Source organism: Anastrepha obliqua, chromosome 3 (assembly GCF_027943255.1).
Source record: "Anastrepha obliqua isolate idAnaObli1 chromosome 3, idAnaObli1_1.0, whole genome shotgun sequence".
Lineage (NCBI taxonomy): Eukaryota > Metazoa > Arthropoda > Insecta > Diptera > Tephritidae > Anastrepha > Anastrepha obliqua.
In genome coordinates, this window is record NC_072894.1 from 286,853 (window position 1) to 304,924 (window position 18,072).

Genomic DNA, 18,072 nt, shown 5'->3' on the forward strand with positions numbered 1-18,072 from the left:
TCCTGTTATTTTATTCTTTAAATTCTCATTTCCAATAAATTAAGAAAAGCAACAATGTATTATTGGGAAGTATGAAATAAACCATGTATTCATTTGCCATACTGCGAAGAATCGTATCAAAGCTAAAAAGCTAAAACGAAAGTTTGAATCTTTTTAACTGTTTGCATGCTTTTCATCTTCAAAGTCTGCATTGACAAATGTGGAGAAATCAAAAGCTGGGGTCAACCCTGTCCAAGCCATTGCTACGAGCTGAACTAAAACTGAAAGCTCGGGCGCTCGCAATTCTTTGATCATACTTTCTGCTCAGCTTTCAAGGTAAAAGAAACAAATCAAGAATAACTTTCATTCGTATTTGAAGGTGAGTTCGGAGCAAAGCTTGCTCGACTTGTATGGTGAATTCTCTTCTCGAAGGAAATATTTATTAGGTAAAAGCTGCACTGCTAATTTGCTCAGAGTTGAATTATATGTAAATATATTGAAATAAATTCCTACTGTTAAGTTGCTTAATAGCATGTAGGAAATTACCTCCCAAGGCATTTAGAAAATAAGAGATTATTTCATGAACCACGCATTGCTTCAAATAAACTCTATATAAATGCAATTCTAATTTTTTTATTCTTATGGCAGTTCATAACTCATTTTACTTGCGTAACTCATTTTAAATTTCAATGGCAGATCCTTCTTGAGGAACAGTTTTTAGCTTACTATTATTTCTTTTTTTGTGTTATTACATTTAAGTTGCAAAAGATATATAGTTACAAATGAGTTTCACAATAATTATAAGAGTTTTCTATCTGCAGAACTTTGTGAAAATTTGCCCAATCCCCTGAGCGACTCCTTTGTTTTCAGTTGAGCGCTGCGGGCTAACGCTGCGTAATCCTCTGCCACCATTGTCTTCCATTTATCAACAAATGAATCACTGGTTCTACTAATATTACTTCCGACGGATGCGCTCACGTTCTTAGGTTTTTTGCTAATAACAGAAGGAGGGGAGTCAGCGCGAGGGTCCGCCGCATCGCGGGTAAATATTGAGCGCTCTGGTGAAATATCACTGTAGTCCTCGCTGTAGTCATCATATACAGGCCGCTGTGGAAGGCGGTTCACGGTTTTAATAACTAAATTATTTCTATTGGGGATTGATACACTGAACGCGGCTGCCTCTTCTGCCGATACACCGGCTATAGCGGTGGCTTTTGGAGCAGACACAGCAAGGCCATTACGTCCAGACAGCGCAACTGCGTTGGGCTTTGATGAGGCAACACCTCCTTCTCCAGCAATAGACAGTCCTATATGTATATGGAATGAAAAAAGATTTAGTTTTTCTCGGCTTCGCAGATTATATTCAGCATTAGAAGGCTTACCCACTGGTTTAGCTTCTGCAACAGAGGCATCCTTCTTAGGCGCTGTCACAGCTACTGTATCGCTGACGTCCTCATAAGGATCTTCTGTATTCGGTGGCAGGAAATCCTCTTCATTAAGCTGCTGCTCGGTAACTTCTTCCACTTTTTGTTCGCCTGCTGAGCTTTCAGTGTCAGTTGGTGATTCGGCAGTAAATAATGGTTGCTTGTGAGACATTTGGAAATCGGGTTGAAGGAGTAGACTAAAGTCTTTTATTTGGCCACTTTGCTGCAAATTGGCCAAGTTCTGTGCTGCATATCCCAATTCTAGCAAACTCTCCGCATATATGCGGTTATCCTCGGCGCTAAAAGTTCCCTTATGTTTCGCAATTTCTTGAATGGCAACCAAGCGGGCCGCTGCTATCTGTATACGGTTAAAGTCCTGCTCGAAGGCGGTCGTCGGTGATGTCGGTATGTTGGGAGATTGGGCATCGGCTGTAGATAAAGAAATACCGCTTTTCCTGGTGAGAGCAGGCTGAGCCTTAGCCGACGGGTCGGGAGGTGCTAAGATAAACATATTTTCGGTACCATCTTTTGTTTTAACCACTTGCAAGATTTGCCCACGCAGACCGCCATAGTAGGGGAATGAGTATTCGTCGAAAACTAGAGGAGCTTTGGAGCGCTTGCTACATTATTGTTAAGGAAGGGTTGGTTCATAAAATAGTTATCAAAAACTCCATGCAAAACTTTTTAATATTACAAAGCCAAAAGCGCTCTAAAGGAGAGTTTCAGAATCAACTACGCAAAAGATTTTTTAAGCTGTACTCACTTTTATATAAATTCTATATACAATACATACAATTATTTACATACTAATAATCTCAATAGAAATACTAAGGTTAACATAGAGCACTATATACGTAAGTATTGTTATTTCTATTTGGTAACTTTTACACATCAGTATAATATACAATCATTAACTATTTCCGCGAGTCTACCAAATCGAGTTCTAAATCGGCCTGAGCGTGCGCTTTACCGCCAACACCTGCAATGGCCACCGATTCCGGATTGAAGTAAACGTTGGTGGGGACTCCTTGTTTCAAGAAAGCCCTCGAAATCGGTGCAGATATAGCTGTGCCACCATTGCCTACCACAGCTTTTGAATGAGGTTCCAATATAAGTGCAGCAGTCTTGGTGAGATCCTTCTGACTCTGTGCGTGGTACGGAAGGAAATAAGTGTCGAACGGTATTTGCGGAATTATGCCCGAAGTGGCTGTGTGGCCTATCGCTTCCACTTTCACTTCACTGTCATCTGCTCCTGGTTCAGTGGATGGATGTTTGGATATGTTGAGCTTTTGCGTTGAAATTTTTTTTGGAGGACTTTTGTTTTTTGATATTAATTGAGGAAACGCCGACGAAGCAGTTGAAAACTTAAGAGGCTTAGGAAATTTTTCCGATGACAACGCAGAAAGTATGTGTTGGCCTGGGACAGAAATGATTTCTTCAATCACAAACTCCGGATTTATTTGCTTCACAGCTTGTAAAAGACGTGCATCAGTTTTGAAGCCTCCTTTATTCGTGTCAGCAGCATTCGGTTTGGGCTGCGAATAGGTTTTTTTGGTGGCAGTAGGCACTGGTATTTCTTTCGTATTTTTTTGTAATATTTCTTCTCCAATTTTTTCGTTCTTCTGGCTTTCTGCCTCGTCGATGAGCTTTCCGGTGGTTTCACCTCTTGAAAGTGGAAACAAAGCGGGGGATATAGCGAAATGTGTAAAATAAGTTGGTGTACTCTTATGAACAAATTTATTTGTTTGAAGAAGCTGGAACATTTCAATAAGCTGAGGTTGAGAAATTAATTTATCCAGATTTAAGTTCCCTGCTGGTGCTGTGGCTAGAACGATTGGTGTTAGTGGTAAGAGGTTTACGGAAAGAGCAGCTGAACGAATGGTCCATGGCCACGTTTGAATGCTTGTAGTTTCCCAAAGATTGCTGATGGTAGTTTCCCAAAGATCAGTGAGTGGTGAAGGTACCATGGTATGGGTGGATAAAAAGTTAATGAGGATTCACCGTTGAAGTGGTTGAGTGTAGGAAAAGGAAAAGAAGTACGAATAGAACAAGGCATGAATGAGTGTAATAAATATTTACAATAAATATGTGTATATATAAAATAATACTACGTAAGAGCATAAATTATACGAGTATATTATCTGTTATTTACGTGCAACATAAGTTGATGAAGCATAAATGAGCATTACTGTGAAAATGATATGTTTGATGATGTGTGTTTATATCGTTTGTGAGAATTTTCTATATAAACTGTTTATGCTTTTTTATAGTACAGACCTTGAGCAACGGACTTGAGTTTAGCACAGAGTAATTTACGGCAATTTAAATAAATAAATTTAATAAGTTATATTATTTTTTACAGCTTATTATTGAATTACACACTAAAATTATTGCTAGCTTTTTATAATAACATTCGTCCCTTCTCAGTATTTTTGTTTATTACGGGAAGTCTTCCGATGTGCCAGTTCCCGTCGCCGGCGAATAATAAACCGTCGGGCCAGTGGCAACAACTTTGCCTTCGCGAGGAATACTTTGGTCGCTAAGGTTTGTTCTTTGCAATGCATCTTTTAAGTCTACGCTGGATGGAATGGCAATCACTTTAGCCCCCGGTCCAGCAATGGTCAGACTACGAGGATGGGTAAGCGCGTAGCCGCCGGGACCAACAATAGCGGTACCACCGCTGCCCGCAGTCGCTACACCACCAGGTCCCGCAATTGCAATGCCACCCTTCCGAACCTTCAGACGCTGTATGATAATGCCACCCTGCTTGACGGCTTCCATTTGTGTATTCTGCTCACCATTTTTACGGTTTCCGAATATTTGTTTTTCCTCATGCTCAGTGGAATTGTCCTCCTCTTCCTCTGAAGCACTGTTACTCGCTTCATCGTCCCAGTGGTAATAACTTCCTTTCTGTGATTGATGTGCTCCACCTACCTCTGTAGGAGGCTGCACTGGTTGATAAGCTAGTGTCGTGAGAAAGGGCTTTGGTGGCATTTGACCGGATACGCCCGTTGTCATATCCGGTTTGCTGTCCTGGCGAAAAGGGAATTTGAATATATTTTGAAATGCATTTTTAATCGTATTGCTGGCAGTAGAGTTTTTTGAATCATTTGGTCTCACGACGTTACTAAAGTTGGGTATATTCAAATTACCAGGCTGTATACGTGTATTAAATACATTCGAGTTGTGAGTTGGGCTTTTGGTCACTGCTGGTTTACTGTTAGTGTTGGTGTTAGTATTGATGCTGCTGGTCGCAGAAATCCCTTCGAACGGAACCTGCTGCTCTGTCATCTCACTGATGTTAGGTTCCTTCTCTCTGAAAGGCTTAGGTATAACACGTTTTCGAATAATTTGCGTTGTGACGTTCGTATTCGAACCTCCGCTGCTGCTGCTGCTTGTTGCTATAGTTTGTATTTTGTAAGGCCTTTGATTACCAATCACTTTCTCTTCCCTCGTATTACTATCTGGCGATTCTTCCTTGGCTTCCAATTTCATGTCAGAAGCTTGTGAAATATTTTGATTTGAATCTTCGTTCAACGCTATCTCACGTGAAAGAAAGAACAAATTGTATTTAGGTGTGGATTTTTCTTTACCACCGCTTACTCCCTGGTTCTTATGCTTAGTTTTCCCATAGAAATGGTCAACATCACCGACAATTTTATATCCCTTGACTCGAAATTCTTGAGGTGCATTGTTATTAATGTATTCCTCCTTATTGAGTTTGTAAAGTCGCACTGGTATTACAAAATGTGTAGGTATTTGCTGTTGATCGCCGGAACCATGTGGCGCTGGTAGGATCACTTCATTTGGACGGAAGACGTACTCATTGAATTTTGTTAGACTCTTATTGGTGGTTGGATGCTTGCGCGGATTAACTCTAAATCCAATGGACTTGGAACTTGAGTAAGGTGTAACATATTGTTGGTCCAGTGATATTGATCTAATAGATGGAATTAGTATGGTTTCCCCATTCATACCAGAGGCTTGGTGATGTTGCTGATGGAATGGTTGCATCGCCGGTTTTGGAAATAGATATTGACTTGAATCTAGAATAGGTGGAATTCTTGAGTGCTCGGGTTGTTTTCGAACATAACCCAATGCGTGATTAATCTTCTCAATTTCCTGCAGAATGCGTTGAGCTTCATCCAGCTTGGAACTGTTGCCAGTAGAATCCTGATGTGGGTCAACCTCATCGGGAAATTTAACCAGTCTTTGTTTTTCGATTCTGCGAACGAGAATTGCAAGCAATGCGTGGGCACTCATAAATAATAAAGGGCTGTGAACAATCCTAACTATTTGAGTAAGTATATAAATGCATTTCTAGGTTAAATGGCAGTTATGAAAATTCGTGTAATAATTATAGAATATGGGAACGATAATATTTTAGTCACTTGATGTTTGAGAAAAAATTCAACTAATAAGACCTTTGTAAGGTTGATGAAATTATTTAAATGAGTTTTCGTCACACTTAACACGTTAATGATTTTAGAATACTGTCTTAAAAGAAACTAAATGAAACATATTATTTGTGAGAATTCTTATGAAATTATAATTCGAAATATTAGATTTTTTTCATAAGCACGGAAACAGGCATTAAACTACTTGGTTTGCATTGAGATGATCAGCAATTGATCGCTCCCGACAACTGACAGCTTGTACTTACTCGACAATAGCGTCGCTTTTATCAACAGGTTGCGCCTGAGTGACAGAACATGCCACAATAAGCGTCGAAATAATAAGCTGAAAAGAAAAATTATTTTAGAGGTTTCTGGTTTCTGGTTGTAATTTTTAATAAGAAAATGTAGCATATCTATGTGTATGATATGTATCTTTCAAATAACGGCACTGAGGCTGTTAAACATTTCATTTTGATTTTTTGCATTTTAAATTTGTATCACCTTTCCTCTTTACAACGCTCTATGCGAGCCTTGCATTACAAACAATGGTGGAAATCTTATTTTGTCAGCTGTTTCAGTTTGCGTTTCGTTTCTTGTGTCACAGTTTCAACGAACAAAGTTTTGTACCTTTTGATTGCAGATTATACCTTAGGAACAGACAAAAGACGCAGAGTGCAGCATCTGGCGAGTTCAGTTGAATGTGTAGCACTAGCATGCCATATTTGAGCCGGTGGAAACCTCTTGTGTTGTCCTTCCACAATTCCGGTATTTTTATTCATTATTCTTTGATAGACTTTAGCAAGAACTCAAAGGTAACAAAGTTGACCAACAATTTCATATCCAGCAACCCAGTAAAGGTGCCACGAAAGGTCCTATGTGAAGTTCCACAACAACTCGTTGCTCTATTATTGCATTTATCATTTTTCCTCCGAACCAAATAAAATAAAGGATTATGGCAGAAACGAGGGGTGCTGCACTCGGAAAAGAAGGGGATGTGCTAAACAACTGGCGGTTGCTGGCATTTAACTTAGTTTATTCGCGTAATGATCACACCTTGCATTTACATAGTTATTTATAATAAATAAATGTAGTAGTATAATTGTATCCCTATATAAATAGTCATGTATAAAACCTTTGAAACTTTCTTCGAAAGAGTATAATTTAAAACCCCGACTTCGCCGTTGGAAGGCCTATGGGTCGTGGACGGTTTGTATGTTAAAACTGTGTTAGATAAGTAATTTTACATAACTTACGCCAACCGCGTCAGCGACACGAGAAAACATAGAGCACTGCACCCCTTTTTACACTCTTACGTTATGTATTTTAATCATACTACTGTATCATCTTTTACCTATTTGAAACCAAATTCCTGAAAAAATGCCATACAAAATTGATTTTTCGTAGGAATGTAAAACATATGGCAACACCTCAAAGAGAACTGTCGAATATAAACACGAAGTAAGCAAACAAACAAAGCAAAATATTGTAAATATGTACGATGAAAAACTAATACGGGTAGTACAATCGGAATGAAGTGCTGAGTAAGCTTCTGCGAAAATTCAGTAAAATCTAAATCTTGTGTAATAGAGAAATAACGCTCATTTAGTAGGGCGTTGCCACCTATTTGTATTTGAAAAAAGTAATATATAATATATATACATAAGAAATACTGGGTTGCCCATATTCGACGGACACATGTGTTTTTTTAAATCAAAGAAAAACACAATTTTTTTGATGTTGGCGATAATAATCATTTTATTTGGTTCAAGTAGATTTTTTGACATCACTTTTTGAATATGATATTTCTCAAATGGCCGCCTTGAGCCTGTACGGCGTATTGTGCCCGTTTTACAGCATTTTCCATAGTTTTAGCTAACATTTCGGCTGGAATAGCGGCTATTTCCTCACGGATATTGTTCTTGAGCTCTTCTATGGTCTTTGGCCTATTAATATAAACCTTTGATTTTAAATATCCCCACAAGAAGAAGTCAGGTGGCGTTAATTTCGACATCAAACGACGAGGAAACTATTTCTTCAAAAAATCGATTGTGGTTCGAGCTGTGTGTGTTTGAGCGCCGTCTTGTTGAAACCAGAACTGCCTCATACGCTATCGACGAATAATTGGCATCACAAAAGTGGTTATCATATCGCGATAACGCTCCTGATTGACGGTAACAGCTTGACCATCTTCATTTTCGAAGAAAGACGGCCCAATAATCGTTTTCGCACTAGCGCCGCACCAAACAGTGACTTTTTCGTCGTAAAGAGGTACCTCTTGAATTTCTTGAGGATTTTCAGTGGCGTAAATACGGCAATTTTGCTTGTTTACCGTCCCATTCAGCAAGAAATGAGCCTTATCGGACATGATGATTTTGTTCTTCTTCTTCTTTTAACTTCTTTTGTTGAATGTAAATTTCAACAATTTGGGAGCGCTCGCGTGGCGTGTACTGTTCCATGGTAAAAATCTGCTTGGACTGACGCTTCCAACGCGGTATGTCATTAAGCGATCTGACGTCTCTGTCAAAAGATACAGGGTTGCCAGATGGGTCCGTCGAATATGTGCAACCCTATACAGGTGTAGGACTGAAGACAAATATTTTTAAGAAAAATCTATTTTAAAAACAATTCTTTTAATATTGGCACCTAAATTCGTTTGCAAAATAGCAACCTATTTATGCAGATTTCACTTCAAATATAATTTTATTTAATATTGTCATGTGATTTTGATTGCAAAATTACCAAGATATAACGAATTTTATTTTAATACTAAATATCTGATAAATAATATAAAATCAGTTTAATTGAACGTACATAAAAAAATGTTGTTAGCTGGTGTTGAAACCTTTTTTTGCAATTAAGAAATCGAGTAGAAAAATATGTTAATCCCTTAATATTATAAATGTGAATGTAAGTTTGTTTGTTACGCTTTCACGCCAAAACTACTTAACCGATTATTACGAAACTTTGTACACATGTTTTTGGAGGTGATAGAAGTAATATAGGGTACCTATTGGTGGATAGGGTTTGAGATATATGTAGGTCAAAACGTGGACCCAGGTAACCTTCGGATGTGTATGTACAATATGGGTATCAAATGGAAGCTGTTGGAGAATCCTTTAGTTCAGAGTATTCTTCATGCCGCTCCGTGACTAGGGTCTCCAGATAGAGACCAAAACGTGGACCCTAGAATGTGTTTGTACAATATGGATATCACATTGAAGCTGTTGGTGAATGCTTTAGTACAGAGTATTTTTCATGCCGCTCCCTGACTGGGGTCTCGAGATATAGGTCAAAACGTGGACCCCGGTAACCTTTGGTTGTGTATGTACAATATGGTTATCAAATGAAAGCTGTTGATAAGTGCTTTAATACGGGGTAATTTTCATACCTATTGATGACTGGGGTCTCGAAATATATGCCACAACGTGGACCCGCCGTGCCTTCGAATCGAATTAAACCAAACTTACACACATTGTTAAGTAGGTATTGAAGATGGTTTCCGTATAGTTTGGATACCAATTGGTAGATAGGGTCTCGAGATATAGGTCAAAACGTGGACCCGGGTAACTTTCGGATGTGTATGTACAATATGGGTATCAAATGAAAGCTGTTGATAAGTGCTTTAATACGGGGTAATTTTCATACCTATTGATGACTAGGGTCTCGAAATATATGCCAAAACGTGGACCCTCTGTGTCTTTGCACCGAATTAAACCAAAGTTACACACATTGTTAAGTAAGTATTGAAAATGGGTTTCGTAAAGTTTGGTTGTAATTCGGAACACTGGCAACGGGTACAGCGTTCTTTTGAACCAGCCATAATGTCGTTTACTTTTTTAACGCTTGGGGCGGAACTGAACTGTCAAATTGACAGTGTGAGTTACAATGTGTCAATATTTCTTTTTGATTTGGATGCCATAAGAAGACGTAAGTGCAAAGTGTAAAAATTCTTTGTGAATTTTTTTGGATTGGATTTTGGAACAGTGAAAATTTCTTACTGAATTTGAGAATTTAATGTGAAGTTCGAATGTTCAAATGAAATTATGTGTTCGTGGCAAAGCGCTTGAATAAAGAATAAAAAAATAAATAATATGAAAACCATATCTTTTCTGTTCTAAACCATATCTATTCTATTTTAGTGTGCCCAGCGAAGCGGGCCGGGTTTGCTAGTTTCAATATATATCTTCATTTGTATGTCAATGTTAAAGCAAAGATAGCTTTAATTCACCGATATTTTTAGACGGCGTTGCCTTTTAATTTTAAACAAAAACATTTAAATTAACACCAAAATTTAATTAGATGTTGGGATGAACTAACCGTTCGGCAGTTTCGGCTCCGAGGTGGTCACTTTCTAAACAGCACATGTTGTGGGTTAAAAAACTATAAAAGAATATTATTGAAACAACTATTTTGACAACACTTATCCCAACAAATGATTCATTTAAATTCAGGCGGCTTAGTTTGTGCTTCCCAATGGCAATTAATAAGTCCACATGGCAGACTTTTAAAAGCCAAGTATTGATCTGCGTACTGACTGCTTCTCGCATTGTCAATTAAGCAATGCGTTGCTTATTTCTGAACAAGAGTAGAGAATCATTAAATAAATAAAAACGTCAACGAAAAACAGAAAATGTTTGCTCTTCCGTTTCAAAAATGTAATGTTTACAAGTGTTTTATTAAATGTATTTCATTTCATACGCAAGCGAAGCACACGGCTGGTATTTATATGAGAACCAGCTGAAAGATCTTAAAATTATTTTAATTGAGTCCACGGTGTGCTTATTTGGTATTCAGCATGAAAAGATGCATTAAAATGCGGTCAAGAATTACTATTCCACTTGCCATCCATTGCTTATTGGAAATTAGCATACAAGTATTCACCAGAAGGAAAAAAAACAAATGAAAGTTGCCAGCGTCCGCGTTCAAGGTGTGGGCTGGATGTGCTGCCGGCGTTTGTGTAATACGATGAAAGTTTATTGAACATCAGCACTAAGCCTTAAAAAACGTAAAATCTTTAATAAGTTGGCCAATTTCTTTACATTTGAACAGCAATTCAAGTATCCACTTGCATATAACTCAGAATATTATAATGGAACAGGCGAAGAGAAATTCGCAGTAATTCAAAGCTAAATCAATTAAGCATTTGGTATCGAGATCATACAACAAAAATATTTGAAAAACAAATACGATAAGCCAACAAATCGCAAAAACTGTAAGCACTTAAACAGCGGCAGAATGTCAATGACCGTTGGCCGCCGCTTCGCGCCCAGTAGAGTGATCTTATTTTTTGTTCAGTGATAAAGTGGGTGAGTCAAATATTGTGCTTGTTTGCTTGATAGGTGAAACAGCAACGCTTCTGGCACTATTCCCTAATCTTTTGAAGTCGGGTTTCGTTACGCGGCACAAGCTTAGAATCTGTGAGAAAGCTTTCTAATAACCACCGCCAATGAACTGAGCTAGAAGCGATTGTTAGAAGGTGTGACGAATTAGAAACACATCTATTATATTCAAATGTCTATGTAGGGAACAAAGGTGTCGCATTGCTTCTGGCTGCAGTAATTTGTTAATGGGTCACAACTCTATTAGCTACGCCTGGTTGATTTACATATTCTGCGGTTTGGTAGGACTTTTCAAGCGCTTAACCCTCCGTTGGGCACCAGGGTCTGGCCAGACTGGCTTTGTCATTTTCAACATATTTCTGAATTGAGATTAACAGATTTCCATTATAGCTAACGACTTGGGCTTCCAGGTAGCTTTTTAAAATTTAATATTCTATCGATTTATGGAAAAACCCTTTTAAAAAGGATCCTCGAACAGAACGTAAAAAAGGCCAGACTCGGGTGCCCAAGCGAAGGTTTTGAAAAAGGTGTTCAATGGAGGGTTAATCTCAACAAATCATTGGCTAGCATAGATATTTAATTATGTTTGAAGCGAATTAACTTTCTTTGAATCTTTCTTCTGTTTAGTTTGAAGCATAAAACAGCATTAGACCTTGCATGCATGGCGCTTGGTGATGTTTTCTGCTTAAGAAAAGTTCATAATTTTGGCATCGATTTAATCTAGCCATTTGATAGTGGAAGGATTGTTTTTTTCGACAGGTGGCTCCTCACCTCATTGAATTCTCGTTTTTGTAGAGATTTAAATTTTGTTTTAATAAAAAAATAGTAAATACGCCTTCGGAATAATTAATTTTCATAAAACAATACGGTAGGTATATGTTTATTTTTCTACCGGCTTTGTGGTCCCTTATGGACTCATAACAATTACGCTTTATTTCGTGTGATTGCTTACATCTGACGGCCGACAGAAATGTAAAAATAATAATCATAATTCCAGCTATGTATATGAGCAAACACTGAATTGAATATTAAATTTGTACATTATTGTCAGTCAACAATTATGACATTTGCTTTTAGTTATAATTCATGGATTTTTCCGTTGAAGGCTTGAGTAATACGTGCGCATTTAAGGCGGTTTTCTGTGCAGACAATAAAAATAAAATTACACTAAAATGTAGTTGATGTAGATCTTGGTATAAGAAGAATATCTTGGGTTTGATTTTAGTTTAAATACAAAGGTATGAAAATAATTGCGTAAAAATATGTGGAAATTTATATACAACTTTAATAGTAATAAAATTCAGCTATCTACCTATTAAAAAATATCGCCTGTTAAATTATTACTGCTTAGATTTCATCAGCAACTTGCCACTACCTACTAAACATTTCATTGCTTAATTACCATGCACATAAACAAACATCATTCTGACAATTAACAACAACATAGCCACCGTTCTTTACTTCTGACAAGTGAAAGTCAATTAGAGGAACTTAACGGCCACATTCCATAGCTTTTAATCGGCCTTAAGCAGGTCGAACATTCTCGTTTACGTTTTTTATTCTGTTTGGGGGCATACAAACAACCAAAGATGCATATGCAGCATTCTTCATACCTCAAAATACTCAGCTGCTGAGAACCGCAATTAATGAACGAAAAAGCACAAAAAGAAATTTCTTTCCATTTCCCTTCCTCACTTCACTTGCATAAATTAAATATGGTATTGTCTTTAAACACTAAATACTGCTCCCAATCCAAAAGAATAAGGTCGAAATATTCATTGGAACTTACAATCTGCATATTCATGATTTGCAAACAAAATTTCGAAAGACAAACTCTGTTTTCAGATTCGATATCCTTCAAAATTTCGTAGGTTTATAATTTGAATCACTTAATCCAATACGTAAAAATTTTAATAATTTAACTAGGTGAGTTTCCGTTGAATGTCACTGCATCAATCCACTGAAGTCAAAAAAAGTAAAAAATAAATACAACCAAACTCATTCGCGTCACAACTCGAACTGCGCTTGTGCGCGACCAACTGCGCGAGTTTATATCATTACGTTGGCTGGTTGCTGTCTCTTTCAGTGTACAGACAAGTGGAATCCCGGAGTCACAATACAACTGAACCGATCGCTGAATTGGCTAGTTTTTGTCATTTCCTTTTGCCAAATTTAATTATATGCAATGGAAGAGTGTTCATTGAAGACAAAGAGAAAGAGTGAAATTAAGAGAAAGTGTTTCTTGACATAATATGGGCGCATTTCAGTGCCTTATTACTTTCCATCACATTCTGCAGCTGCTCAGACGAATACATTTGTACTCGTATAAGGGGAAGAATCTACGGCAGAAATTCCACAGCCAAATAATACTTAATATTTAATAATAATTTAATATTTAATAGTTTATGCATGCAAGGCAAAGCTGTGTACGTAAGGCCGCATATAACTCGAGAACGGATCATCTGATTTAAGCAGTCTTTTTTCTTATATTTGCCTCCACCCATGTAAAAATGTCACGGAGAGAAAATTTTAAAAATTTCCCGGAAAATGTTGAAACTCGGAAAAATGAATTTTTGGATCCCAATTTTACTTGAACCGATAGATGCCATTGACTCATATAACATATATAAGTTATGGCAACTTAATAAAAAACTACACTTTTAAAATAAAATCGAACCGATCTGACCATATGACATAATTCAGCTCATATATCAAGAATAGGTCTCTTGCCTATCTATATATAAAAACAAAGTTGCATACGTAAGACGGATAATTTGACAGACTAACAGATCATCCGTTTTGAGCTTTCGGTTTTTTGTTGGAATTGTCTCCGCTCAAAAAACTCTTTACGGCGGGCAAATTCTAAAATGTTTCTCAATGTGTTAATATCTAAATTCTAAAAAAATTACCTTTGGATCAGCTACCAGAATAATTGCGCTCTTTGCTCTATGGCAACTCCACAGGAATCTAGACAACGGTTACTTTGACTAAATGACGTCATTCGGTTCAAATACAACGTTCCTATGTGGATTTAATCATACATTTGAGGATCGACTAATACCGACCCCATAGCTCTCGCATGGTCAATTATATGTGGCATATTTGCGTTTTGGAAAGCCGTCTTCTTTATTCATTTATGCGCTGGTCAACAAAAGGGAGAATGTAGTTTATCACGAAGCATTGATTTGTTCTGGTACGTCATTCCTTCAAGACGTTCAAAACCAAAATGCAATAGAATTCGAAAAGCATCAGTTGAATTCTTTTTTAAGCGTAATGATAAATTCAAGATGAATAAGCATAAAATAAGCCTTAAATCGGCTATCGCACCCCTTTAGATTATTAAGTACACACACATTGAGTTCGTGTCTTTAGTCTTCTGTTTTAGCACGAGGACGAAATGATCTTTTGACTTTAAGTACAATAAAAAAAAATTCCGTTACTTAAATGGCTGATTCATCAGCTTCGAAAAGCGGAAGCAAGTATTCTCATTGATTGTATTGTAAATTTAATTGTTAATTAAGACCAGCTCTTGTGGTCCCTATGAGTGAATGATTGGAACCTGTATTCCATTTCTAAACTTATCAGGATATTTTAAAATGTTAGCTCTATGTTGTGACGTAAATAAATTTACGAACAGTACACGCGGGCAGATAGAGCTGATAATCGGCTACCAATCCAGCCAAACAACCACTGCACTACGAGGATTTAGTAACTTGGGACCTTGAAATGGGTGTTGGTATATGTGTTGGTTGTTGTCATATTTGTAGGCTGATGCGGTGCTATTTTTAACGGCATTCCACATACATACATACGTTCGTGTAGGTATATTTATGCACATGCCATAGCGCTGGCAATGCAAAGCACGCACGCACTAGTGTACGTCGAAAGCGGGAAGACAACGTTTTTGCTTTGCTCTCGCGTCCGCTGTAGGCCGTCATTAAATGTGACCTTCATGTGCAAATACATTGGTAGTTTCTGTGATTAGTGTTCGCGTTCGATTTACCACAAGTGAAATGCTCGGAATTTTAGGCTTTAGGCCGCAGTAATGCCTCCGTTGATGAAATGCCTTTGTGTGTAAGAGTTTGCGACTTCGGAATTGAGAACAAATATGGTACTAAAAATAGGAATAAAGGAAATGATGCAGCTGCCTAATGCAAGAATTAAATAAAAAATTGCAAACAATAAATTTTATTTAATGCAGCTTTTAATGCAACTATGTACATGCCGGCTTCAACCACTATATTATGAATTTTAGTTGCTTAGAAAGCCTTAAATCAAACGGAAGGTGCAGGCGCAGCCAAAAATTTTATATTATATGAAGGCGTCCGAGTGTGTCAGTAGTCCATCTCACTAACACCGGTCACCGTTTTTCAAAAAGGTAAATCAGATGAATGCAGTGACTTTTATACAATTATACTCCAAACAGCTGCATACTTTGTGGGAATAATACTTTTGTCGTAGCTTCTAATTTGGGAATACAAAACAATTACCCTATACCCTTTGTACTTTATGAATCTCAGATGCATTCGTCTTAGGAGTTATTTGAATTACTATAGAGCATTTTGCATCGCTAACGAATACATTTCAATTCATATTCAACCAGCATACAGTAGAAAATTGAGTAAAAAATATAGACAATACATTTTAACACAGGTTCTTGTACAGCCATGGCAATGACACTTGTTTGGACGTGAATTGCTTGCAGATGTTGCAGATGCCTGGCAGTACCGCTAAAAGACGGTTAACTTATTATTAAATATGTATACTTATAGATGCTGCCTCAAATAAAGAAATTATAAGCAGAATATGCTACTCAGGTGGCGATGAGGCATTACTTGTACGTCATCGGTGTGCCGCTTCAGAAAGAAATCTGCCTCTACAATGGCAATTAAAAACCAGAAACTTGACAAGTAGCGACTAAAATTTAATCAACATAATTCCTTTCTTATTCATCACAATCTTATGCTCCCATAACGTACATACAAATGTAAGTGAAATTATAAGCCCAAATTGAGTTTTCCCTTTTCTCTCAAATTTAATTTAATTTGTATATTTATGTACTTAATACTGCACCGCCATTATGGAATAACTGTTCACTTAGCTACATTTGTGCAAAACTGTCAAGCAACGGACTAACTTACTGAATAAAAATTTATATTTAGGCTACCCCCAGTCGAGTCAAGGTTAATTAAATGTGAAAATGGCTAAAACCATTCGTGCGCGTATTAAAAAACTCAAGTAAACAAATTTTGCAAAAAATTTTAAGATTTCGAATGTCGGTGTACTTACTATCCTATACTATACAATGGCAAAGGCAACGGTAAAAATTATGAGTACCCGGGGCTTGAAAACAGATCAGCGAAACTATCGCATATTTGTGAAAATAAACAACGAACTATTTCGCATGCATTCCTTGTAGCCCGCAGTGGCACATGTCCAGCATAAAAATTGTCAAACCTAATACTGAACTCAATAAATTCTTCGATTGAACTAATGTTGAACAATTTTTTATTTCGAATTTCCAAAATGCTAATGGGTAAGTTGCATGTATGTATATGCGCCCATGTGCACATATATTACGTATGTATCGTGTTTTTTTAGTTTTGAATATTGATCCATAACGTTTATTAAGAAATCAGTTTGCAGACGATAAACACTGACTTAGTCAAAAATAACACTTTCCGCGCGTTTAGTCAAAATACGAGTATAATTTTAACAAAAGTAAAACCACATATTTGCTACTACTTTTTAAACTATTAAATACTTATAAAAGAAAAGAACAATTTGGCTTATAATATTAGTTTCAAACGAGAATTGAGGCTGAAGTTCAGCAGGTTCAGGTTCGTATGGGGACGTGAAACTCTCGTGAAACATGAAACGAAAAAGAGGCACTTGTCCGCAGATAACGAAGATCGTTGATTGAAAGAAGATAATTAGAATAACTAAAAGTAAGAGCTGAAATCTACATAGAAATGCACAGTTAATTTCAGTTTAACGAGGTCTACTGGTACAGAAAATCTCTGCGTAAAAGTACAAATTTTTTTATTCGTTGTAATTCTGTAAAAAAAGTGAAAAAATTCGAAATAAAAAAATATCGTATTTTCATATGACCATTCTAACTGGGGCACTGGGAAAGTGTATTCTTGAACAGCACAGTTTATTGGAAAAACTTCATATTTTACTTATGTATGTATGTTCAATCTTTGACTTCATTGTATGGGGTCATAATATTTATAATACGCAATATATTCAATAAAACCTTTAGTCACTACTAATTAACTATATTAACTGCAGATCTTCGAATGATACTTTGTGTTAATTTCTGCGCAAGTTGTGGTACCTCCACGGTCGGTGTGATAATGAGCAGCGGTTTTTTTTATTTGAATTTGAGGTCTTCTACAAGTAAACATCCTCGAATGCCTTATTTATGACGACTTCGATTTCTTGAAATATTTTGCTGCGGATACACTTGACATATTTGAACCCATATGGTGCGTACATAGGCGCACTGCTTCAAATCATCTTCCATGCCTGGAACGCTTCCATTAGACAGACTGTATGTAGTCCTTTCTTACAGAACAGGAAATGGATATTTAACAAAAAAAATGCAAAAATACCTTATTTCTTAAAATAATCCATTAGTAAACGCAGAAATTAGAGCCTCAGCCGAATGGATAAACGCGTGGCAACCATTCGGAAGTGCGGAGATTCGGATCTCCGTGCATGAATATCAAATAATAGAAAATTTGTTTTCTAATAGCGTCGCCATTCGGCAGACAAACCTCCGAGTGTATTTTTGCTATCAAAAAGCTCGTCATAAAAACCATTTACCGTTCGGAGTCGGCTTAAAATTGTAGGTTCCACCATTTGTGAAGGAGAAGGAGCTGGGCCAAACACCTAACAGAAGTGTAGGTGCCAATTATTTTTTATTCT

At 37.1% G+C, this 18,072-nt stretch overlaps 2 protein-coding genes across 2 annotated transcripts in view; one reads left to right on the forward strand and one right to left on the reverse strand.

Moving 5' to 3' along the window:
* Window positions 1–18,072, forward strand: part of LOC129240557 (general odorant-binding protein 70) — a 61,082-nt gene that overhangs the window by 21,451 nt on the left and 21,559 nt on the right. The gene's annotated exons all lie outside the window — the stretch shown is intronic.
* Window positions 3,779–13,136, reverse strand: LOC129240551 (uncharacterized). Its single transcript, XM_054876440.1, has 3 exons — window positions 12,929–13,136; window positions 6,067–6,143; window positions 3,779–5,628 (listed from the first exon to the last, which is right to left on the reverse strand). The coding sequence occupies exons 1-3, from the start codon at window positions 12,941–12,943 to the stop codon at window positions 3,843–3,845; spliced, it is 1,878 nt and encodes a 625-aa protein (XP_054732415.1). The 5' UTR covers window positions 12,944–13,136; the 3' UTR covers window positions 3,779–3,842.